This window comes from Triturus cristatus, chromosome 7, assembly GCF_964204655.1.
Source record: "Triturus cristatus chromosome 7, aTriCri1.1, whole genome shotgun sequence".
Taxonomy (NCBI): domain Eukaryota; kingdom Metazoa; phylum Chordata; class Amphibia; order Caudata; family Salamandridae; genus Triturus; species Triturus cristatus.
In genome coordinates, this window is record NC_140590.1 from 404986654 (window position 1) to 405013063 (window position 26410).

Sequence of the window (26410 nt, forward strand, 5' to 3'; positions counted from 1 at the left end):
CTATCGCCCTTTTCTTTAGGAGGGAGATTACCTCCTGCTTTATTAGTGTTAGATGTTCTTGTGACATTGGGCGTTGTCTGGGTGGAGTGTTTGGGGGGTAGATATTAGTTCTAGGCAGTAGCCTGACCGAATTATTTGTGTTACCCATTTGTCTTAGGTGATGGTAGCCCAGACAGTGAGGAAATTTTGGAGTCTGCCCCCGACCGGAGTGGGATGGTCTGGGGGGAGTGGAGGGAAGTCATTGGGTTGGTGCGGTGGCAGAGCGGGTGGTGTTTGTTTTGCCTCTGCCTTTGTTATTGTTGCCCCTGTAGCCGCCTCTTTGGTAGTCCCTTGTAAAGGTGGACTGGGTAGGGGCCTTATATGAAGTGGAAGTGATGTCGGAGGAGTAGCCTCTGGATGTGCTCCGAAAGGAAGAGCGGCGAAAGGAGCACCTGGGAGGGTGATTGCAAAGCTCCCATGGATTTTGCCGTGTCTGTGTCCTTTTTCATCTTTTCTAGGGCCTCAACCACTTTTGGGCCAAACAGATGTTCCTGGTCAAAGGGATGGTTGAGGATGGAGGCCTGTACCTCCGGTTTAAAACCTGAGATTCTTAGCCAGGCATGGCGACGGAGGAGGACACTAGTATTGATGGCCCTGGAGGTTGTGTCTGCTGCATCTAGGGCACAACGTATGGAGGTATAAGTAATGGTTTTGCCATCCCGAATTAGCTTGTTGGGCCTAGGTTTGTATTTATCAGGGAGATGTTGCATTATGGCTTCTAATTAGTAATAATGGGCCCTGTCATACCTGGCTAGTAGCGCTTGTGTATTAGCGATACGCCATATGTTGGCAGCTTGGGATGCAGTACGCTTGCCTGATGTGTCCAAGAGTTTAGACTGTCAGGTGGTGGTGCTTCGCCTGACGCTTGGGAGTTGGCCCTTTTACGTGCTGTGGACACTACCAGAGAATCTAGTGGTGCTGGCCCTCTGATGTAGGAGGGATCTGTAGGGGCGGATTTATATTTCTTTTCAATGCGTGGGTTAATGACCCTGGCTCTGACTGGGTCTTTAAAGACCTCTGGCGCATGTTTTATAACTCCCTTGAGCATCGGCAATATGGAGGTAGTCCTATGTGTGGTGTCAAACGTATCGAGGAGGAAATCCTTCTCCACGGGGTCGGTATGGAGATCTACCCCGTGATAGTGTGCTGCCCTTTGTAATAGATGGTTGAACCCCAGTGAGTCTTCTGGTGGGGAAGGTCTGGAAGGGTAGAGATCATCCTGTGGGACGTTAGGGATGTCAGGGATATTATAATCGTCCCATGGGTCTGGGGAGCCTGTGGGAGTGGGGTCCCCTGTAGGTAAATCTTGGGGCACGTCTCCTATGTCATCATATGGGTCCCCCTGATCATCATCATCCAGAGAGGGTGTTGGTGAATGATGAGGTGGGGGCGGAGACGGTGGAGGAGGGGAAGGTGGAGGGGGCGGTGGAGGTGGGGGAAGGTATTCTGAAAGGAGAGGTAGCAGAGTCCTTCCTCTTTGGAGGTGGAGGCGGAGCAGGTTTTTCCAGCTGTCTCTTTTTGATGGAGAGCATCAAATGTCCGGTTTTAGGATCCTTGGTTAGTGTTTTTTGTAATGGATCCGGTTTAAAGAGTTCTGGTGATGTTGGTTGGTCCGTCGGCGCCGAAGGCGTCGGGAGCCGTTGGTTTTTTGGCTTTATCCGCGCTGGTTCGTTGTTTGGAACTATGCTTGGAAAAGTCTGATTGTTTGGTCGGCGCTGAGATGGATTTTCGGCTTCGAAGTGTCAGTGCCGGTGGCCTTGTGTGCTTTTGTCGGTGCCGAAGATGGTATCTGCACCGAGGAGCTGGAGCTGGTTCTCGACACAGAGTGTTTCGGTGCGGGGCTCGGTGTCGAAGCAGAGGCCATTTTCTTTTTTGGTGTCGAAGAGAGTTTATCGGCACCGACGGTGGGCTGGCTCGAGCCCGAGCCGCCGGAAGGCTTAATCGGCGTCTTTACCGGGCCCGAAGGTGCGGTGTGGGAAGCAGTGTCTTTGGTCTTGCTTAGGCCCGGAGGCGAAGGCGTGACCGAAGCCTTTTTCGGTGTGGGAGGGTGTGGGGGTGGATTGGTACTCACGACCCTCTATGCCAGAGACATGTCCTCCACATCTGAATTGTCAGCTTCGGAGGCGCTGACGAGTCCCTAGTCAGTGTGTTCTTCTGGAGAGTCGACGCCTTCTCCGAAGATGTCGTCCGGAATCGCCGTTGACGAGTGTGCCATGGTTCTTCTGGCCCTTCGGTCTCAAATGGTTTTCTTGGACCGGAAGGACATACACGCCGGACAATCTTGAGCCTGGTGTTCAGGGGAGAGGCAGAGCTTGCATACTTTGTGGAGATCGGTGAGGGGGATCTTGGACCCACATCGAGGGCACTTCTTGAAGGGAGTCCTTTCCATTAGCCAGGACCGGAGCTTGGGTAGGCCCGAAGGCCGTTGTCGACGGCCGGAATCGAAGGTTTTTGCCGATGAGAGGCGTGTCGAGTGGGGAGATCGCGATCGAAAACAATACCGCGAGTTGGGGTGAGGATTGCGTGTCGATCGTCGAACTGGAAGCTGTTCGGAACCGGAGTGCGAAGATCACATCCGAGCCCGATGGCGGAAAAAAACAATCTGAGGATGGAGCCGAAGTGCATGGCAAAATACGATGCAAAGGAGGAGTCACCGACCTCCTGACTTCCAAAGACTTTCCAAAAGGAAAAACAACTGCAAACATCCGGGCCCAACACCAGATGGCGATCTATGCACAAGTGTGTAATCTGCAGCTCATATGCCTCGAACAGATACTGTTTAAAAGACCAGCTCCTTTGATGGCTAGCGGAAAATTGGGCTCTATAAAAGATAAACTAGTGTATATAATGGACGATACATTGTGACCTCTTGGTAATAAAAGAGGTCCCAAGCACCTCTAGCAAAAGTTTCAGGCTTCTCTTGGTACCTATGCAGGATGTACTTTTATACTTTTAAATGCACGCCTCAGAGATCCAGAACAGAATGTAGGCACCAAATGGCAGGTTCCCGACAAACTGCACTTTCAGAATGTACTCAGTTACTATTAATACTTAATTTGGCATATTTTGTTGGTACTTTCTTAACACCAATATTGGTTATAAATATGATGTAATATGCATGTTCTGAAACATTGCTTTAGTAGTAATAATTTTATTATTCAAGAACTAAACCAAGAATAAAGAAATAAAATGGTTCGAGATAATAGAATGCACAACTAAACAAGCAAGAGCTCGCAAGAGCACCTGTTTTGAAAATACTTATATAGTAGAAAAATCTCAAAACCAAAGATGTATTTGAATATACATTTACAAACAGTTTAACTGCAGTTTAGCACTATTATTCCTTAAAAGGAAAGCAGCATTCTAAAATATACACGGAAGAATGTCTTACGTAACTATCTCGTGTAGGTATACAGATAAATATAAATAAGTATATAGGGCACAAGTCATTAATACATACTTTGAATGGAAAATTACAATTAAATTGAGACGATGATACCCATCTAGCACCGCAGTGCCAGAAAATGTGCATAGTATCCAATATATGACTTTTGAGGCAATATTTTACAGATTAATATCATCTGCAGGCAGAAGGAACAGGAAGTTAAGTTTGGAATATTTTTGTCCTGTAATAATCTAATAAAACTATTGAGGTTCGAAGGGGATCGAATACAATTGAAAAGGGTCATCATTCAGATAATTCACTTGCCCACAAAGGCAAAAGAGTGCATTTGGAAAAAAAGTATTCCAGTTTGAAGAAATGGAAGTGTGCCACAATCATCAGATATTAGTATTTGCGACGACAGTTTACAATACGGCAAAACACAACAAACTTAAATGAAAGCCATATTTAACCCCTTCTGTGCCCAATGACGAGCTGGACTCGTCATGGAGCACAGTCGCGCTGTGCCCATGACGAGTCTAGCTTGTCATGAGGCATTCCTTGGGGAATCCCTCTGGTGCGGGCACCAGAGGGATTCCCTTTAATTAAAAATAGCCTTGGGAGCTGGGGAAGCGAGGCCCCCCCCCCTGCTTTCAGTGTAATGACGATCGGCGCGCACGTCGCGCCGACGTCATTACATTGAAAGTGAAACTGAAATGAGCCAAGTTTCACTTTCTACGTGCTCAGGGGGCTATCACAGCCCCCTGAGCACGTAGAAAGACGGGAGAAGTATCGTTGGAAAGGGGAGATTCTCCCCTTTCCAATGGTACCCCTGCTTGGGGATCGCCACAGGAGGGTGATCCCCAAGCAGACATCCATCCACTAGACACCAGGGAGGGGGGAGCAGCCCCTTGGGCAAGGGCCTTTGCTCCCCCAAAATAAATTGGCACCATTGAGTCTTTTTGCCCCCCCTGGGGGGCAGTAGGCCCACTAGACACCAGGGAATTTTAAAATAAATACAATTACTACAGTCTTTCTGCCCCCCCTGGGGGGCAGATGGGGCATTGGCCCCTAAACTGCACCTTCGCGGGGGCAGTAAGCCCACTAAATGCCAGGGATTAGTTTTTAGTTTTTTTAGGGTGGGGGCTGCCCGAAACTGGCACGCCAATGCCCCCACCCACCCGCCACCATTACAGCCTTTCTTCCCACTCTGGGGGGCAGATTGGGGCATTGGCCCCTAAACTGCCCCTTCGGGGGGGGGGGCAGAAAGCCCACTAAATGCCAGGGAATTAAAAAAAAAAATAGGGGTGGGGGCTGCCCGAAACTGGCACGCCAATGCCCCCACCCACCCGCCATCATTACAACCTTTCTACCCCCCCTGGGGGGCAGATGGGGCATTGGCCCCTAATCTGCCCCTTCGGGGGGGGGGGGGGGCGGAGAGCCCACTAGACACCAGGGATTTTTTTAAAAAAAGTAAAAATAAGGGTGGGGGCTGCCCAAAACAGGCATGCCCATGCCCCCACCCCCCGCAATCATTAGTCTTTCTGCCCACTCTAATGGGCAGATGGGGCATTGGCCCCTAAACTGCCCCTTCGGGGGGGCAGAAAGCCCACAAAACAGCAGGGATTTGTTTTTAGAATGTTTTTTTTTAGGGTGGAGGCTGCCCGAAACGGGCACGCCAATGCCCCCACCATTACAGCCTTTCTGCAGATGGGGCATTGGCCCCTAATCGGCCCCTTCGGGGGAGTGGCGGAAAGCCCACTTGATGCCAGGGATTTTTTTCGCGCATTTTTTTTTTAAGGGTGATGGATTTTATTTAGGGTGGAGGCTGCCCGAAACGGGCAAGCCAATGCCCCCACCCCCACCACCATTACAGCCTTTCTAACCCCCCCTGGGGGGCAGAAAGCCCACTATCCACCAGGGATTTTTTTTGCGCAATTGTTTTTAGGGTGTGGGCTGCCCGAAACGGGCATGCCAATGCCCCCACCCCCCCCCCACAAAAATGACAGTCTTTCTGCCCCCCAGGAGGCAGATGGGGAAAGCCCACTAGAAACCATGGATTTTTTTGTTTTATTAGTGTAGGGGTAGTGGCTCCCCAAAATGGAAATGACAATACCCCCACCTGAAGAGAAACTCCAGTCTTTCCGCCCCCCCCGGGAGGGCTGTTGGCGGCAGCGGCCCCTGATCTGCCCCTTTGGTGGCATATCGGGATGAAACCCCCTTCCCCGATTCCCCCCCCAGGGCGGCAGAAAGCCCACTGGGCTCCGACTTTTTTTTAGCAATGTGCATACCTGTGGATTTTGGGCCCTAGCAGAGTTGGCACGTAGGCAAACCTGTACATTTTTTTAAACTAGACACCGAGGGGAATCCAGGATGGGGTGACTTGACTGGCTCTCACCAGGTTCTGTTACCCAGAATCCATTGCAAACCTAAAAAAAGTGTCCAAAATAACACATTTTCCTCACATTTCTGTGGTGGAAAGTTCTGGAATCTGTGTGGGTCCACAAAATTCCACCCACCCCGTGTTCCCCAAAGTCTTCAGAGAAAAATGGTACCTCACTTGCGTGGGTAGGCCTAGTGCCCGCGTCAGGCAAGGGCCCAAAACCAATTGAAGAGACATCAAAATTACTTATCACAAAACAACCTGGTTTTGCAAAGGGGGTAACGTGAGTTTTTGGCCCAGGGCTTGGCGGCTATCTAGGGAAACCTACCAAACCCACACATTTCTGAAAACTAGACACCCGGGGGATTCCAGGGAGGTATGGCTTGCGTGGATCCCCCAACGTTTCCTTACCCAGAATGCCCTGCAAACCTCAAATTTAGCTGAAAAAATCATTTTTTTCACACATTTTTGTGTGGGAAAGTTGTGGCATCACCGGGCTGACACAAATTTCCTACCTCCCAGCGTTCCCCTGGGTCTCCCGATAAAAACTGTGCCTCACTCGAGTGGGAGGCCCAAGTACCCGCGACAGGCAAGGGTCCAAAACGTAAGCCATACCTCCCTGGAATCCCCTGGGTGTCTAGTTTTCAGAAATGTGTGGGTTTAGTAGGTTTCCCTAGGTGCCGGCAGAGCTATGGTTCAAAAACTACAGCTAGGCACTTTGCCAAAAAAGGGTCATTTTTCACAGTGAAATTGAGGTGTGTCCATGTTGCGTTTTGCGCCATTTCCTGTCGCGGGCAATATGCCTACTCATACAAGTGAGGTACCATTTTTATCGGGGGACTTCGGGTAATTCAGATTTGTAAAGGAACTGTTATTACCTATTGACTTGCGATTCATTTCTGCCTTCCAAATGAAAGACATTGTGTAAAAAAGAAGTCATTCTAAAAAATGACTGATAATTCTCATGCTAGTATGAGTATTCCCAATTTCGGAAATGTGCAAATATCTACTGTTTCTAAACTCTATATTTTGTTCCCATTTCAGAAATACATAGGTGTCTTTCATACATTTCCATGTACACATTTTTACAGAATAATTACTATATACCCAGTACATAATAAAAAACCATTGCAAGCTGCTGCTCAGTTTTTGGCTCTGGGTTCGTCGGGTTCTTGGTGAACCTACAAGTCCTATATATCCCCACAACCAGTAATGTCCAGCGGATGTAACGGTATATTGCTTTCAAAGAGCTGTCATAATTAGAAGAAGTTACAGGTGAAAACGTTGACAGAAAAGGCATTTTTTTCCACAAATTTTCAATTTATCCTATATTTAACTGTTAGTTTCTATAAAGAAACCTTGATGGATCTACACAAATGACCCCTTCCTGAATTCAGAATTTTGTCTACTTCTCCTAAATGTATAGCTTTCCAGGATCCATTATTGCTTTTGTACCCATTTCTACCATTAACTGGAAGGAGGTCGAAAGCACAAAAAATAGCAAAAATAGGCTATGTCCCAGAAAAATGCCAAAACTGTGTAAAAAATGTTGGGTTTCTGACAAAAGTCTGGTATCCCCTAAAAGCTGGGAAAATGGGGATTTCAGCCCCACAAACCCTTTTTTGATAACATTTGCAGGGAAAAACCCAGATGCTTTCATTTGCAGCCCGTTTTTCCCCAAAAAAACCTACATTTTGCTGTATTTTGGCTCATTTCTGTGACCCCTCCAGGGGAATGCAGAAACCCTGAGTACCTTTAGAATCCCCATGATGCTGGAAGAAAAGGATGCAAATTTGGCGTGGATAACTTATGTGGTCAAAAAGTTACAGGGGCCTCAGCGTGCACTACCCCAAATAGCCAAAAAAGGGCGTGGCACAGGAGGGGGAAAAGGCCTGGCAGCGAAGGGGTTAACGTTCGATGATCAATTGGTTAAAAAGTTCAACATGGTGTTTATAGATTTTAATCTACATACAAAACTAACATTTCAAGATTTGAATTCCCCTAATGCTGTACCCAGGAAATAATTCAGGAAGTAGTGAAGAACATGTATACAACGGACAATCCAGGAAGTATGAATGTATTAGAAGATTGAGAAGGGTTATAAGCTGGTGATGACTGAAAACATTTCAAGAACCTTTCTATGCGCGGATATGAGAATCATGCCTCGGGTCACTGAAAACTGTCCCGGATAAAACAGCATTAATGGTATTAAGTTCTGCTAAGGAGATCAGCAGAAGTGCTAAGCTTACAACCGAGCATCAAGAATGCAACAACCTGAAGCGCTTAAAACCATATGCGATTCTTAAGCTTAAAAAACATAAAACAGAATCTATAACCTCCACCTCATCTGCCACTAGATAGTCTCAAACCAACTAACTGAAGCTTTTAAACACTGAGCGGCATAATGACTAAGTGCTGGACAACAACAGTTCCTGAGTTTACATCCAATTCAAAGAGTCGTATTTACATTAAGGCCGCTTATCTTGCTGCGCGACTCTTCTGGATTTGTGTACACACTTGTAGAATATAAAAGCAAAGCTGCCATTTGAGGGTTTTCCTGGTCCCTATAATACATTAATCATAAGCTCAATAGTTTTTTGATGTTACCCCAAGAACATTTATGATGTTTGAATTCTACCAGCAAAACCAACCATAACCCCTCCCCCTCACCTCTTCTTTTGAAATGACCAGATTTGTTCTTTTTGGAGCAGGGTGGAGACATACTGACTAAAGTTATATTTACATCAAGGGGAGAATATATTGCTATTTGAAGTAACATTCTTCTCAGAAGAACTACTGAGGGGGTATATGAGGCAAAGGTACACAAGGGGATGGCATGTAATGGAATGGTTTAGGATTGTACACCAATATTACCAATGCGCAAAAATGGGCATTTTGAAGGGAGGGTAATTTGGAGTATTTAGTTATGTAGCTGCAGTATGCAACAAAATGCATCTTTTTGTGAATTTCAGTCAGATATGCATTTATTAGCTACCCCACTGATGGATATATCATCACGGAGGTACTGCTAATGAATTACAACTATAACAAATTAGGACACATTCGATTTGCATTCATATTAATAACCAAAGTGTACCGTTCTAAGTATGCACAGGGTGATTAATGACCAAGCACACACTTCACAGAGTAAATCAGAATGTGCTCAAAACATCTTAAAATATAAAGATTTGAAACGTGCACTATCACCAAGTAACACACATTTTTTAACACAGCAAGAGTAGGAAGGGAACAGAGGGTTCAATAACTTACGGTTATTTGACATCTATTTCTTATCTAAGAGCAAGTAGAAATGGGATGCCTGGCAAACAGCACACACTATCTCATTTTACTTATCACCCCAAAAAAAGCATGCAGTGACAAATACCAGCTTCCCTCATACTTGTGAATGTAAAAGTGACTGCTATCATGTGATAGCGAAACCCCGGCCATGCAGTCAGCAAAGCGAAGGCTGCTTGCTCATTCGCTACTGAATGAGGAATGTTGTAGTATTCTTGTATGTACTTTGCTGAACACAAGCACCACATGGCAGTAAGATGGTAGAAAAGTATCTTTTATTAGTCCTATTTTTTTATTTTTTACTAGAGAAGCACATCATCCGTAATCTAAAATAGTTGCACCAACACCAATTCAAGATCTTCATTGACGTTTTTGATTCAACTTACTCCTGTAGTTTTTGTAAAAATAAAAATTAAAAAAAAGATACATTAGCTCCTGTCAGTCAGCAGGTGGGGGAAGGCAAAAGACATCAAAGGGACAATGGTTTGATTGCAAGACCTGCTCATTATCTAGCAAAGATTGGAAACAAATTATGTCCTAGCAATTAAAATCCATTACAAAACAATTCAGCATGAACAGGTCTTCAATGCTGGACAATGCTTTTGTTTATGGGGTGTTTTGCTCTTGAGTATGAAGATAGACTCAAAGGCAAAACTGTCCACTGGTTAGCCAATGCAGATCGACACTATCTTCAGGAACAAGAACTGAAACAGTAGATATTGTATATTTCAAACGTTAATCGGTTGCATTGGCAAGATACTGTTCAAGAACGTTGGTCATATATTGCTCTACTGACCCTGAACTACAAATTAACTGTTGAAAACAAAATTTCAAAGAACAGTAGTCACAAAACAGATCATGCCTCACTATTTTTTTAAAAACAATTTATGGTGTAAGCCCTGCGCGAATATTCTTTAAAGAGAATATTCTTGTGGTTAAGCACAGAGCCTGGAAAGCCTTAATATATATATATACAGATCTATGTTGAAAAAACAGTTAACAGAATACAGCTAGATGAGGTTACATCATTAGAAACTCAAAAGGCAGTTCGAACTGCCTCACGAGCATTTAAGGATTCCTTATGCCTGTTTTTCACGATTAAATAGAAGGAAGAGATGAGCAAACTGTGCTGGATGGTATATTTGGCTGTAGAAGTTGCAAACATACTGAAAGGGGGCCTTTTGTCAAAGACTCTCGTGTCTTCACTTCTCTGGGGTTGGAGAGGTGGTTAAACAAGCCATGGGTGGCCAGTGTCCAACAAGTCGATTCGAGAGCCAAGCATAGATTTGCTACAATATAAGACTCCTGAAAGCAGTTTCTCTCAAAGACACAAAGGAAGGAACTGACATAAAATCCTATTGTACAGTTTTAATCAAATAATGAAAATGTTCTACTTTAATGTCAGAAAAGTCAAATGAAATGTAATTTTGCTTTTTAAGTGCTTGCAAGATCATCCTCTCCAAGTGGTTTTGGAGCTGGAGCATCACTAGTTGTGCTGACTGGGGAGCTTCGGTGAGTAGGGGAGCTTCGGTGAGTAAGGCCGCTGCTTTCGCTGTGCTGATCTTCAGACATGACCTCACCAATCACAGACAAGATCTTCGGGTCTGCAAACAAACTGCTGAGTTTGGTCTCAAAAAAAGACTGAAGGCCGATGAGTGATTGAACTAGTTCCTTGTCCTAACGAGAAGAATAAACACATCACATTTAAGTCTACTGCAATTTTACATAGGTAAGTGATTTCAATTTTACCAAGGAATTACAATTTGAAAATCAGATTAGGTTGCGTCACTGGGTCTGCCCAGGAGGCCCTGTGGTGTATATATACACACAGTGAGCCCCATTCCTGAACTTTCCAATGGGGAATTAAGATACAGCAAGTCAGAAAGTGAAGCCGTCAACAGCTAGTACTCTGGTGACAGTGAAGCCAAAAAGAAGAGCAGAAACGGGGTGGTGGGTGAGGAAAAATTAGTTTTTTCACAAATATGCACACTTTTTCAAAAACTCATCAATTACTCATCGGATCACAAAGCAAGCAAACAAGCGTTGGGAAAGCCAATCGGTCTCACCAGTTGGTAATGGAAAGTGATTTTTATTAACAGTATTACAATTGTTCTGAAACAAAGTGGAGGGCATGTGGCAACATGTTTTTTTGTTCAAAGTGCTGCGTACAGAATGCATTTACTAAGTTCACTTAAGTTTGGTGTAGGCAATAGTTTGACCGGAATGTGAAACACTGTACTTTAAATTATTTAAGACGGAGGCATAATTATACTTTGAGATTGTTACCAAATTTTCTATATAATATGCACATTGCACAAAGTGAGCAAGTTACTTACCTCTGGTAACGCCTTATCTGGAAGAGATAGGATCTAGCTGCAGATTCCTTATCTTACAATCCTCCCCAGACTCCAGGCTGGATCCGGAAATCTTTTCAGCAGTACCTTTGCGTGTCGGTAGAGGGTGTCGAGCGACTTTGCAGCGACGTGGTATCCTGAATGTGATGCCAACGCAGTCCATATAAGCTCACCCTGACACGCTGATGTCAGTTTCTTTTGCGACTATTTCCCTGCCAACAACGCAGAGCCACTTGCCAAAAAGGGAAAAACCTTTCATCAACAAGTACAGATTGAAAGAACTGTGGTAGAATGCAAAGACGGGATCAGTTTGCAGAGTGGGAAAGATGGATTGGTTGATAAGGAATCTGTGGCTAGATCCTGTCTCTACCAGATAAGATGTTACCGATGGTAGGTGACTTGCTCATCTGATCCAGACATCTAGCTGCAGATTCCTTATCTTAGAATCAGATGCCCAAGCAATACCATCCTTGGAGGTGGGGCTGCGAACTGACCTGACCAAAGATCCCCAAATAGGAGAAGCCGGTCCGGAGATATAAAGGGACCATGCTATATGAAAAATTATAGGTGAAGCAAAGACTTTCAACCGAAAAGTTTCATCTCTGAGAAGCCCGTAGGGAGTAGAAAGGTTTAAGACGGTTAGAAACACAGTTAAGAACCAGTAAAACAGGTAGCCCCAAAAAGGAATGCAACCTAAGATTGGAGAATGCAAAGGGACCAAGGACAATAGTCCATAGAGTCCAGGCTCAAAACCAAAAGGAAGGAGCATACACAGCATGCTCAGCTGCAGCAAACACATACAACAAATAACAAGCATTTGCAATGTAATAGGTCTCGCATTTGCAAAAGTTTAAGCTATTGGCATTGTTCATGACAATGCCTTTTTAAATCTATTTTATAAAGCAAACACATAAATAAATGCCATTAACATTTACACAGCCAATAGCTAGTGTTGCATTATTATTAGCAATGCCAACTGCTCACACTTTTATAATACGAGACCTATTGCACTGCAAATGCTTGTTAATGCTTGTTAATAGTTATTTAATGGGGTTTTAGCATGGTTCATCTAGCTTTCCCTTTTTATTAATAAAGCCTTCATTTTCTAAGAGGACAGTATCTTAATATAAATAAGTAGCAAAATCCAAAGGATCAAAGAATTATGCAGGCATTTAAGGTCACTGAAAACTTGTGAACCCGAAGCAATGGATACCTCATTCAGTTTTGAAGAGTCAAATACGGTTCGCCTTCAGCATAGAACATTAAAGAGAGTTTGTCAGTTTCGAAATAGCAGGTCTCATAATTGGTAACCTCAATTAATAATTTTCTAACAAATTATTTTAAAGATGGAAATAGTCTGGGGAGTAAAGTCGAGCCTCTTGTTACAAAAGGACAATTATTGAGGTTTCAGTAGTTCTTTCTGACAATTCACTAGAAGTAACCCAGAGGAAAAAGTATCAAGAAGGAATTATTAATCAACATTTTAATTCTAGGGTTACAGAGTCACTATGACCATTTCATTTGTATTTCCACAGCTGACTCCTGAGAATTCTGCACTCTGACCAACTTCAACAAGTGTTCCTTCACTTTTAACCTCTTAGGCCCTTCTCTGCACTAAGCTCAGCAGGAAGGTGGGTTAAATTCAAATTTGTTCACTGCTACTTTATTTCCTGGCTTCCGCGACCGCTGACTCAAGTTTCAGTTTCCTCAAGGTGGTCAGCAGATTAATTCTATTTGGATATAAAATTGTAATAATGCTGTGCATGTCTTTTCTCAATGATTAAAGCCCTGCAGGGTGACCAATACAAACAAGACCACCCCTGTCAATATCTCCACAATACTCCGTGGATGATTACTACTGTGTTGGGTTTCCGGTGAGTGCTTGTTGCTTCATGACGGTTCTTGAATTAGACTACCCAGCATGCTGTGGAGTGCTCTTCTTTATAAACTGTCCCGATGAGGACCTTAGCACTGAAACACTCTACTGTATTACAATTAGGATCACAAGACCTCATCCACCTGGAATTTTCTCTTGAGTCTTGTTTTTATTTGTATCCACACTTGTCGCCATATCATGTTTTTTGCACCATGCTATCACTTCTTGTTGAGCACTCCCGGGTCAATGATGAATAATTTCTATACCTTTACAATATAATAATTACATTTAAAAATTAAATGTTTTCGGCCATGGCTGCAACAATGTGGTACAGGAGGTTTGCCCCCACAGTCACCCCGGACACCAATGGGAGCGAGCGGTGGTGGGGGAAGCAGAGGGCACAGGAGGCGTGGGGGTTTGGAGCAGGAGCGCATGGTGGTTGCGTGGGGTAGGGAGGAGGGGAGGCGGAGGACTTGGGGGGGGGGGCGGGATCGCGCCTCGTGCCTGGAGGTGGACGGCACTGTCCTTGGGTGGGCTCTGATATGGGTGCCGGCGGGGGCTGACAGCGAGGATTCCGCTCCCTTTGTTCCTGAAGCCGCAGGTTGGGACAACTCTCCCCCCCCCCCCCCCCTTACCCGGATGCTGGTGGTCGCTGCTTCGGGTTTCTGGCGGGCCTGAGAGGATCCAGGGCGGGGCTCCGATGCAGCACCCCCCGCGTTGTGGTGAGTGCAGGGACGGGCTCAGGTGGACGGGGCTTGGGGTGTCTGGCGGTCCTGGGGTGCTCCCCGTGTTGGGGCAGGGGGCGCATGTCTTCTTTTGGCTGCGAGTCTGGGCGCGAGGTGGCCGGGAAGCACTTTGGCAGGGGTTATGGCGGCCAATCGGCGGAGTTGCGCACGGTGAGGTAGATTGGCGAGGCAGTGCATGCTGTGATCTTGGACAGATTAGGGGTTTGGTGCGCATGCTGTGATCTTGGACAGATTAGGGGTTTGGGCTGGATAGAGGTCCGCACACAGGCTGAGTTTGGCAGAGAGCCGCGGCCTGAGAACGGTCCAGGCCGCCTTGCACGTCTGGCTGAAGGGCAGGTCCAGTTGGAGGTGGGCAGGTTCTCTGGAGGTGCGGCAGAGAGGGGTTGGTGGTGGGGGAGACGCAACGGGGGCAGCCTGGAAGGCACTTCGGCGTTGGGAGGAGGCAGCACCACGTAAGGTAATGGGCGGCGACCCAGGCAGAGCGTCTTCTCTCGGGCGTCTTATTTATTGTATGCCTTTTAATGCAGGAGAAAGTGAAAGTGTGCCATGCGCGCGCCGTGTTCATGCGGGGACAGAACAGCAGCCGTGTTCACGCGGGGACAGAACAGCAGAGAGGTGAGCCTTGCTCGCAAAAGTGAAAGGGGGGAGGGAGCGCGAGAAGAGATGCTGCGGGTGCACATGGGATGTCCGGGGGACAGGAGATGGGCGCCGGCGGGGGCAGACAGCGAGGATTCCGCTCCTGTTGTTTCTGGAGCCGCAGGTTGGGACAACTCTCCCCCCCCCCCCCCCCCCCCCTTACCCGGATGCTGGTGGTCGTTGCTTCGGGTTTCTGGCTGTCCTGAGAGAATCCAGGGCGGGGCTCCGATGCAGCACCCCCCCACGTTGTGGTGAGTGCAGGAACGGGCTTAGCACTGGGCGGATGCAGGTGGACGGGGATTGGGGTTTCTGGCGGTCCTGGGGTGCTCCCCGTGTTGGGGCAGGGGGTGCATGTCTACTTTTGGCTGCGGGTCCAGGCGCAAAGTGGCCGGGCAGCACTTTGGCAGGGGTTATGGCGGCCAATCGGCAGAGTCGCGCACGGTGGGGTAGATTGGCGAGGCTGCGCATGCTGTGATCTTGGACAGATTAGGGGTTTGGGCTGGATAGAGGTCCGCACACAGGCTGAGTTTGGCAGAGAGCCGCGGCCTGAGAACGGTCCAGGCCGCCTTGCAAGTCTGGCTCAAGGGCAGGTCCAGTTGGATGTGTGCAGGTTCTCTGGAGGTGCGGCAGAGAGGGGTTGGTGGTGGGGAGACGCAATGGGGGCAGCCTGGAAGGCACTTCGGCGTTGGGGGGAGGCAGCACCACATAAGGTAATGGGCGGCGACCCAGGCAGAGCGTCTTCTCTCGGGCGTCTTATTTATTGTATGCCTTTTAATGCAGGAGAAAGTGTGCCATGCACGCGCTGTGTTCACGCGGGGACAGAACAGCAGAGAGGTGAGTCTCGCTCGCGAAAGTGAAAGGGGGGAGGGAGCGCGAGAAGAGATGCTGCGGGTGCACATGGGATGTCCGGGGGACAGGAGATGTGCACACCGCGTGGCTGTACGTGCGCGTACAACAACTCTAATCCACCAAAGCCTCCGCGTGCCCATCTCCTGTCCCACTTCCGAGGCAAGTCAGCAACAATAAATCTCGCTGCGTTCGCCAGGCGAGACCTAATAAGCACCCAGAGGAAACTGAGACTTCGAGAAAAAAAATCTCCAATCATAAAATAATGGAGAAAAGAGAAATAATGAATGCTGTAGAGCGTTGCTAGAAAAACAATAACGGTAGAAAGAAACCGCTCTTATGCTGAGAACTTTTATAGATATACAAGGCATCCTCCATAATTATGTAAAGGAGAGGATCATTGAGGAAAAGGAAGGAAACAGACAAGTACAACCAAGAAGGTTGAGCCAGGTCACCAAGTAGGGTGTAGGTAAAATGCAGCGACGTACACTGTATAGAAGGCCAGATGACCAATGTGTGCAAAACACACATTTATTACTGAAATAAAAGACATCTAAAAGAGATCCATTCAAGAGATAAGCATATACCTGCAAAGACATACAAAGATAAATGTATATAAGGATAAATATGCTTATCAAAACACACGAATTTCCGTAGAGACACAAGTCATACAGGGTACAGCAAAGGTATATCCACTCCTCGGAAGTTGACCCACGTCCACTGCCAGTGAGCGGGAGGACGGAAAGTGGAGGAACGAAGGATACTCCAGGAACAGAGGTAATCAAGGAAGGACAGAGATAATACACCATACCGTCATAAAATAAGAGTTTGACAGTAACTGAGGTGGAGACCGAAAGAGAATGCTAGGAAACCGCAACACACTGCCACATAAGAGTAGGAAGTGGAAAGCATTGCCCACTACAGGAAAACCAGCCAAGAACTAATGTCACTGACTGAGAAAGGACACCAGCAGGCGGTAGAAGGAGAAGAAAAGAATAAACAGCATGTGGATCATGAAGGAAAAGAAGAAGGGAACAAAGAAGAAGGGTGAAACGAAGGGCTGGCAGAAACTAAGAGCAACAGATAGTTGACATTGTCTAACTTGTGGAAGGAGGAGAAACAGGTAAGAAACCTGACCAATGCTTCATGAAAACTTCAGAAAAGATCGGATATGCCCCACGAAAAAGTAATGAAATACCCCCACCAAAGAAGGTGGTTAAATGGAACCTCTAGCATAGAAAAAGGACGCTACAAAGGCCTCTCAGCCTCTTCTGAAATAAGGAGATCTGAAAACAGCAGACACAACTATTACCCCACAGGTGCGATGGCAGATATGTATTAAAAACCCGTAGGAGGCAACAGCAGCAGCCGTAACCAAAGTAGGTAGGTAGAACACCGAAACGGCATAAACACATACAAGAATACCAGACTGCTCAAGATATACAGCATCAGGAGCACAATAAAGTAGAAATGGGCCTTCAAACAGAAAGCAGTCGGCAGGCGCAATTCGAAATAATACACCAAAAAGATGCATCACAAGGGCATTAGGGAGGTGGAATCATGGAACCTAGGCCAGAACCAATAGTAATACAAATGTGTAGGATAAAATCCATGTGTCCCAACACAGAACAAACAGAAGGTCCACACCGAAGAAGGTCGAAGACTGGAACGAAAGTTAACCAGGCCAAAGAGTGTGACTACCTGTGGAACCAGTATCACCCATATGGAAACAAGGGACAGAGAAGAATGAAGTCAAAGTCCCTATCGGGGACACTAAGTGCATAAATATCTCACAAAATGCATTTAAGGCATACAAAATAAGGTCCCAGAGAACTGGAACAAGGCTATTGTGCATCTGCACAACATTAACAGAATACCCGCCACAGAGTACGTACTCGGGTAAGAAAAATCAAGAATCAAAAAGAATCTGCAAGAACAGAATCCAACGGGACCGCAAAGCAAGATGTGTTCCTAATGGCTGGAAAAAAAACATATCACTGACAGCATACATGAGAATTAAATTACCTGCAGAAATCAGGGCCACCACACCGGGTGTAACCCTGGAACGGACAGAAGTACCCCACACTATCAAGGTGGATATTAGTCAAAACAAGAGGAAACAAATTGTCCTCAACAACCCTATTACAAAAACAGAGTTAAGACTCCACACCATAATGACTATCTCTGAACCAGCAAGGGCAGAGTCGGCATGCGCACCAAAAAGGGAGGCGCTATCAAAAGGCAGGTCAATTAAAGTAGTTTGAACAGTCTCCGAAAACCTGGAACTACGCAACCATGCATGCCGACGTAGAGCAGAGGGTGGAGCCCGAACAATAGAATCAATGGTATCCATACCACAGCGGATGCTAAGAGTGGCAGCTTCTTGCCCATCTGGTACCAGGGGAACAAGAGCGTCCGGGCTTCTTCCTGAAGCGAGGGCAAGAGGTGTTCCACTGTGTCCCGCAAGGTGTGGGAGAAGCAGGCGAGGACAAAAGTGTTCAGAAAGTGCAGGGCAGTGCTGGAAGAAAAGAAAATATGTCTATCGCAATGGTCACATTTCCTGGCCTCTCTTTCTGGAGGGACAGGACGGAATAAAATCAATATTGTGGGTGGCTAAAGCAGTCTGAACCACAAAGCTCTTAGTAGAGGGGTGTCTAAGGAGATTGGAGGGATTTCCCAGGGCCAGGCGATACACGTGAGAAATAGAGTGATCAACAAGGAGCCCCGTTTCACTTTTAGCCCAAAGCACCGAACAGGATATAGACAGCCATTATAAGGAAATATGAGTGCAATGTTGGATTGGCAGGATGTAGAACGCCAATAAAAGGGTCTGTTGATTCTACCAAAGATGGAAGTTTTAAATCCAGTTGAACAAAACTCAATGGAGCATGTCCACCAGAGCGGAACTCGCTTCTGTAGCCGAACCAGGAGGAGACAGGAGGCTGGAGAAGATTCTAAGCCATCGGCGTCACTTAATCAAGTAACAAGCTAAATTGCATACGGGGTGGAACCGGGTCCAAAATGGGAAGGGGACACCACACCATCTGTAGCACTTCCACAAACATGGTCCTCAGAAGAAAAAAACAGAGGAAGGGAGTCTGAGACCGATGGCTCCATAGGCGTACCATCGCACGCCAAGGTGGCAATGCCTCGACATCGTAAGGAGCAACGATCGGTGTTGACTGCACCACTTTGGGAGCTGGCAGACAAGAGCCCGACAGTGGAGTCCGCAGAACAGGAGCTAAAGGTGGGAGTCTCGACGGGCTGTGCACCAGCGTCACTAAGGTGACAGACACAGGCGGCCAACCTGAAGCCGGGGGGAGAACCTGCCGGCAGGGTCATACACTATCCCATGCACTTCCTTGGGGCCCATGGGCCCCTTCAGAGGGAGATGACAACCCAAGCATAGAATGAAGAGATTGAGAATCTTGTCTCATCTGGGTCAAAGAATTCCTGGCCCCAGGATAGGTGGGGAGACACGGGGCAGACACATGACCTGACACTTCCACAGAAGAGCGGGGGACTGGCAGTAGGCAACGAAGGCTGGAGGCGCTGCGACTTCGACTGCTGACGCCAAGACTTACCTCTGGATGTCGAAGAAGAAAGATGCCCACAGGAATGGCTCCTAGCAAGGAAACTTGGTCGGTCCGTAGTGCACGTAGGGGACCGAGGACGCCAAGAAGACTTCAATGACAGTGACATTTGCACCGCAAGGAGCTTCATACGACGTTCCCTGGGTGCTTTCAGTTGGAGCTGGCAACAGGAGTTGCAATTGTCGGAGTCATAGCGCTCACCCAGACACCACATACAAACCAAGTGAGGGTCCATGGTGGACATTTGTCGTCCAAAGCACTTACAAGGCTTGAACCACGAGGAAACTGAAGGGTAGAAAAAGGCACACTGCACCATTGACGAAAAAACATCAAATAGGCCGAAAAACGGCTGGAGGAACTGTGGAGCGGATCCATGTTGCTAGCACGGATAAGAAGGAACGGACATCAGCGCGTTGGTGGAGCGCTTATATGGACTCTACTGACGGCATTCGGCAGACTACGTCGCTGCTGAGTCACTAGAAGCTCTCTACCAACGTGAAGAGGTACTGTTGAAAAAATTTCCAGATCCAGTCTGACACCTTGGGCGGATTCTAAGATAAGGAATCTGCTGCTGGATGTCTATCAGATAGGTTGGTTCCTGCAATGCATGAAGAAAGTAATGCAAGCAAATGTACTGTAATTTTTTTTTAAAGTGATCATAAGTATAACAAGTTTCTGTACTTTTATTGCACAAAATGTAAATGGTATAAAAATGCGTAATTCACAGGGATCCATCAAATATGAAAAATATTTCATGATTTTCTGTGATATATGGATTTTATCATTCTATTTACTGTTCGGAAAGCAGAGCTTAACCATTCTTATGGCTACCAGAATTATGTGTTAAGGAAGAACCAAATTATGCAGCAAGGTTATGTAGGACTTTTGAATTCCACTGTGATATTCATTAAATAGCAGACGATGGTTATATGCACAAAGTTAAGATTAAGTATCACTCTTTACAAATACTGAAATGTGCGGTGAAAATAGCGTTTACAAGCCCTCCGTGCTCAGTCAGCCAGGAGAAAAGTGACAAAAACAGCTAATAATGCAGATAAATTGAAAGTTTTTAGTTTTTTTATAATTTGTGGAAGGAAAAATTAGAGGGAAATATAAAGCAATGTCTTTAAGGAAAACAACTTTACTACTGTAAAGCATATATTGTTTGTTTGATTCATGATTGAATGGCTTTATGTAAACCAATATCAACCACTCTACACATTTTACAGATGCATAATTACGTAGGTCTCATTACATTTTGCGACCCTATGATATCAAATTAAATACCTGCATTTGTAAAACAGAAGGAAAGGCAGACAAAAGGGCGTTTCCTTAATAGTACTTTCATGCTACTTCTACAGACTTTAAAGCAAAGTAATCTTTTGTTATGTGTGCATTGCTTTGCATTCACTTAACCAGTGGAAAAAAGTAAAATAAAAACACTGCTAGATAAATGGAAAGAAGGAAAATGTTACTTGCCCTGTATGCCATTCTTCGTGGCATGTAGGGCTGTAGATTCAGTGCTATGCATACTCCTGCCTTTTGGTGTTGGGCTTGGATGTGTGCAAGTTGTGTTCTTCGAAGAATTTGTCACAAGGTAGGGTGACCACCTCTTGCTTGCAATGCGCATGGTCATCACTTCACTTTTAAGATTGTTTTTCTGCACAACGAATGAGGATGAATGGAGCAGAGCGACACAGCAAAGAGAGAATGGCCATGCAAAGGAAGTAGAAAGTAATAACTTCAAACAGCCAGAGGTGTCCGGGGAAGAGGGTGGGTGCGTTTGAATCCACAGCACTACATGCCATGAACAGATGCTTACAGGGTGTGTCACATTTTTTTGTTCGAGGCATGTGTGGCGTAGATTGTAAAGCAGTCTTCCCTCAAGCAATGGCTAGCCTGTGCATTTTGCAGAAGCCTGAAAAAGGGTACGTAGTAAAGCCTGACCAACATTCGCTTGTTGGTGGGCAAATGGGTCTAAGCAGTAGTGCTTTGTGAAAGTATGTGGTGTTGACCAAGTAGCTGCGGTCAGTTAATTGGATGTATCAAAGAAAGGCCAAGGATGGCCCTTTCTTTGGTGGAATGGACCCTAGGAGGAACAGGCAAAACTCTTAGCTTTTGTGCAACAGGTTTGAATGCACTTAACTACGCATCTGGATATACGTGATTTCAATAAGGTCTTTCCTTTATGTGGTTCAGAAAAAACAGTTGCTTGGTTTTTCTAAATCGTTTTGTTCTATTTATATAGTACATTAAGGCTCGTTTGACATCTAAGGTATGAAGATCCCTTTCTGCAACTGAGTCAGGTTGTGGAAAGAAAACTAAAAGTTCTATAGATGGTGAAGTTGGAAAGAAGAGACCACCTTGGATTTTTTTTTAGGGTTGCCATGAAGGACAACCCTAGATCTATGAACTTGAAAGAAAGGTTCTTCCAACGTTAAAGCCTGGAGCTCACTAACACCTTGGGGATGTGATCGCTACTAGAAAGGATTATGCTAATTACCCAGTAAGCATCGGTTCATGGCATGTGGGGCTGTAGATTCACACGCTTTGCATACTCCTGCCACCTAGTTTTGGGTCCAGATGTTTTAAAGTTGTTTTTCTTCAAAGAAGTCTTTCCAGTCAAGGTAAGGTGACTCCTCCTTTCAGTGATAGTGCACATGGGCTCTGACTCCATTGTTAGATTGTTTTCCTGTAAGAGGGTGAGAATGGAGTGAGTGTAGTACAGAGATGTCCATGCGTACGTAATATATATGATGAGAACTGCAACAACTACAGGTGCCCAGGGAGGTTGGAGGGTGCATGTGAATCTAGAGCCCTACATGCCAAGAACAGATGCTTACTGGGTAAGTAGCATAATCCGTTCAAGGCATGTGTTCGGTAGATACACATGCTTTGCATAGAAGATATAGCAGTATTCTCCCAAAGCGGTGGCTAACCAGTAGATGTTGCAGTTGTCTGAAAAAGTGTCTTTAGCACAGCTTGGCCTACATTGGCTTGTTGACGTGCTAACACATCCACACAATAGTGTTTGGTTAATATGTGTGGTGTGGAACATGTTGCTGCTTTACAGATGTCAGTTTTGGAATGTTGCCTAAAAAGGCAATAGTTGCTCCTATTTTGCGAGTGGAATGCGCTTCAGGAGGTATAGATAAAGTTCTTTTAGCTTTAGCATAGCAAGTCTGAATGCATTTGATGATCCATTTGGAAATGCCAGATTTAGAGATAGGATTGCCCTTGCGAGGTGGATGCTTTGTTTTGCGAAAATCCTTTGTCCTTTCAATATAGTACAATAGCGCTCTTCTGACATCAAGTGCGTGATGAGCTCTTTCTGCTACTGAATCAGGTTGAGGGAAGAACACAGGTAACGCAACTGATTGGTTAAGATGAAAAGCAGAAACTACTTTAGGAGGGAACTTTGGATTGGTGCGAAGAACTACCCTATCTTTATGGAGTTGAAAGAAGGGTTCTTCCAAGGTTAATGCCTGTAGCTCACCAACTCTCCTTAATGAAGTGGTAGCAATGAGGAAGGCAACCTTCCATGAAATGAACTGTAAAGGACAATTGAGTAATGGTTCAAAAGGTGGACCCATGAGTCTTGTAAGCACAATGTTGAGATTCCAAACTGGCGCCAGAGGTGTTCTAGGTGGAATTACTCTCTTTAAGCCTTCCATAAAGGCTTTAATTACTGGAAATTTGAACAAAGATGTATGCTGTCTGTTTTGCAAATATGCGGCTACTGCTGCAAGGTGCAATCGAATAGATGTGTAGGCTAGACCAGCTTGCTGTGGATGCAAAAGATAAGAATGTTTTGTAGAGAAGCATCTGGGGGATTACATTTTCTGTTGCTTTGCAACCATACTCCCCCCAGAACCCAAAGACTTAGGTCTTTAGCTGCATAACAAGCTCTGGTGGAAGGCTTTCTTGCTTCTTTAAGAATGGTCATACAATCTGGTGGTAAATTTAGTATCCAAACTCTGACTTCAGGAGCCAAATTGCCAAGTTGAGCTCCTTGGGGTCTGGCTGCCTGACTCCTCCATGGTTCTGAGTGAGAAGGCTGGAACTAAGACACAACTTTTGATGTGGAATCACAGATTGCTCTCCAATAGTGTGGTGAACCATGGTTGGCGAGCCCATGTGGGAGCTACTAAAATTAGTGTGAGTGATGTTTGACTGAGCTTTCGAACCAGAAACGGAAGGAGTGGAAGAGGCAGAAAAGGGCAGGTAAAAATCCCTGACCAATTCATCCATAGGGCATTGCCCTTGGATAGAGGATGTGGGAACCTGGAGGCGAAGTTTGGGTATTTTGTGTTGTCCACTGTAGCGAACGGATCAATTTGTGGGACTCCCCATTTTTTAAAGAATGGATTGAGAATTTGGCGATGAAGTTACCACTCGTGTGTTTGTTGCCTCCTCCTGCTGAGGAGGTCGGCAATTTGATTGTTCACTCCTGGGAGATGTTCTCCCAGAAGACGAATTTTGTGATTTTTGTGATGGATTGCCCAATGCCAAATGATCGGAGGCATGACAGTGTTAGAGATTTCCCCCCCCCCCCCCGGTTTTGTCATGTTTGTGCGGATTAGGACAACTTTGGCTGTGAGATGAGACTGAAAGGCTTTCAATGCTAGAACTTTGATAGTTGATGTGAAGACGTGTGTGCTTGTTGTCCCAGAGCCCCGGAATTGTGTAGTTGTGGAGATGGGCACCCCACCCTTTGAGAGAAGCATCTGCTGTTAGCACTATCTGTGGAACAGGGTAAATGGATTGCCGCCCTTATGATAAGTTGTGTGTACCACCACTGCAGAGAGTGATGGGTGCGGCTGTCTACCAACACAAGATCTGTTAATAGACCGTGTGACTGATTCCACTGATGTGCTAAGCACTTTTGTAGGGGATACACGTGTCGTCTTGCCAGAGGCACTATTGCGATGCATGATGCCATCATTCCTAGCAGTTGCATGACATCTTGGCTGGTAGATATTGGTTGACCTGAAACTGTAATAACAGAGTTTGAATATTTCGAATTCTGGATGTATTGGGAGAGGCTAGAGCTGTGTGAGTATTGAGAGTCGCTCCCAGATAGGACTGCATTTGTGTAGGTTGAAGATAAGACTTTTGCATATTGACCATAAAACACAATTGGTGAAGTAGGTCTAATGCAGTCTGAGTGTGTCGCAAGCACTTTTGGTGTGTGTTTGATTTGACAAGCCAATCATCTACATATGGGAAGACCTGAATCTTGTCTTCTGCGATGCGCTATTACTACTGCTAGGCATTTTGTGAACACCCTGGGTGCAGTAGTTACTCCGAATGGGAGTACTTTGAACTGATAGTGTTTTCCTGCTAACACAATTCTAAGATATTTGCGAGGAGCTGGGTGGACTGGAATGTGAAAGTATGCATCTTTTAAGTCTAGTGTGGACATAAAATGGCCTTTCTGTAGAAGTGGAAGCACTTGTTAAAGCGTTACCATATGGAAATGTTCTGTATGTACCGGTGTAACTCTCTTGGATCCAAAATCGGTCTTAAAGAACCACCTTTTTTGGGGATTAGAAAGTACAGAGAGTAAACCCCTAAACCTTGGTACTGTAACAACTGGTTCCATGGCTCCATTTGTCAATTGAAATTGAACTTCCTGTTTGTGTAGCTGTAGGTGCTCTAACAAGAGTTTGTGAGTGCGAGGTGGGATATTTGGGTGGGTTGGTGGTAAGCTCCAGGCATTAACCATGTCGGAAAATGTTTATCACCCAGTTGTCTGATGTTATGGACTGTCAAATGGGGATAAATTGTTGAAGTCTTCCCCCAACAGGGAGGGAGTGAGTGAGTGAGTGAGTGAGTGAGTGAGTGAGTGAGTGAGTGTGTGTGTGTGTGTGTAATAAGGGGGTTGCAAGTCACTGCTTGTTAGGGGAGGAATATGCTACTTACCAGTATGCATCTGTTCTTGACATGTAGAGCTGCAGAGCCACACATTAGCATAGTAGATTGCCATCTGGTGTTGGGCTCGGATGCTTGCACCTTGTTGTTGTCTTGGAAGAAGTCTTTGTAGTCACGAGATAGGTGACTCCTCCCTTGGACGATAGTGCGCATAGGCATCGACTCCATTCTCAGATTTGTTTTCACCATGATGGGAAATGGAGTTAGTAGAAGATGTCCATGTGTGTATATCTAAGTAAGATAGAACTGGAACCTATACAGGTGGAGGAGGAGGGTGGGCGTGTGTGGATCTGCAGCTCTACATGCTAAGAACAGATGCATACTGGTAAGTAGCATATTCCGTTCGAGGCATATGAGCCCGAGATCACACACTAGCATAGACTATACAGCAGTATCTCCCCTAGCAGTGGTCACCTGTGCAGTAGTTTGAAATAACGTTTTAAGGACAGCTTGGCCCACAGAAGCTTGTTGCTTTGCTTGTACGTCAACACAATAGCGTTTAGTGAAGGTGTGTGTTGTAGACCATGTGGCTGCCTTACAAATGTCTTCTAAGGGAATGTTCCCTAAGAATGCAATGGAAGCCCCTAGTTTGCGTGTGGAATGCGCTCTAGGGGGAACTGTTAATGTGCGTTTAGCTTTTTGGTAGCATATTTGGATACATTTAACTATCCACCTAGCAATCCCAGATTTGGAGATGGGGTTACCCTTATGTGGTGGAGAAAAAGCTACAAAGGAATATGCTACTTACCAGTATGCATCTGTTCTTGGCATGTAGAGCTGCAGATCTACACACTGTGCATAGATCGCCATCTGGTGTTGGGCCCGGATGTTTGCACTTGTTTTTGTCTTGGAGTCTTTGGAAGTCACGAGGTATGGGACTCCTCCTTTGGATCATAGTGCGCATGGGCATCGGCTCCATCCTCAGATTGTTTTTAGCCAGCAGGGAAATGATGGAGCTTAGTAAGAAACAGGAAAGATGTCCATGTGTGGTGTATCTAAGTAAGATAATACTGGAACAGATAAAGGTAGCCTGGGAGGCGTGTGTGGATCTGCAGCTCTACGTGCCAAGAACAGATAGATACTGGTAAGTAGCATATTCCGTTCGAGGCATATGAGCTGCAGATTACACACTGTGCATAGATTGTAAAGCAGTATCCACTCCTAGGGCCGACCACCAGTATCTGTTGCAGTAGTTTGAAATAGTGTTTTGAGTACAGCCTGGCCCACACTAGCCTGATTAGTTTGCACATCAACACAATAGTGTTTTGTGAATGTGTGCTGTGTAGACCATGTAGCTGCTCTGCAGATATCATCTTAAGGAATT

At 45.8% G+C, this 26410-nt stretch overlaps 1 protein-coding gene across 1 annotated transcript in view; it reads right to left on the minus strand.

The window, feature by feature from the left end:
• Positions 1 to 9357: 9357 nt before the first annotated feature.
• TRIM28 (tripartite motif containing 28) overlaps positions 9358 to 26410 on the minus strand; it is a 563778-nt gene continuing 546725 nt past the window's right edge. Inside the window, exon 17 of the mRNA XM_085616663.1 lies at positions 9358 to 10778. Coding sequence (XP_085472789.1) covers positions 10536 to 10778 — 243 coding nt within the window. The 3' untranslated portion in view covers positions 9358 to 10535. The remainder of the gene's footprint in view (positions 10779 to 26410) is intronic.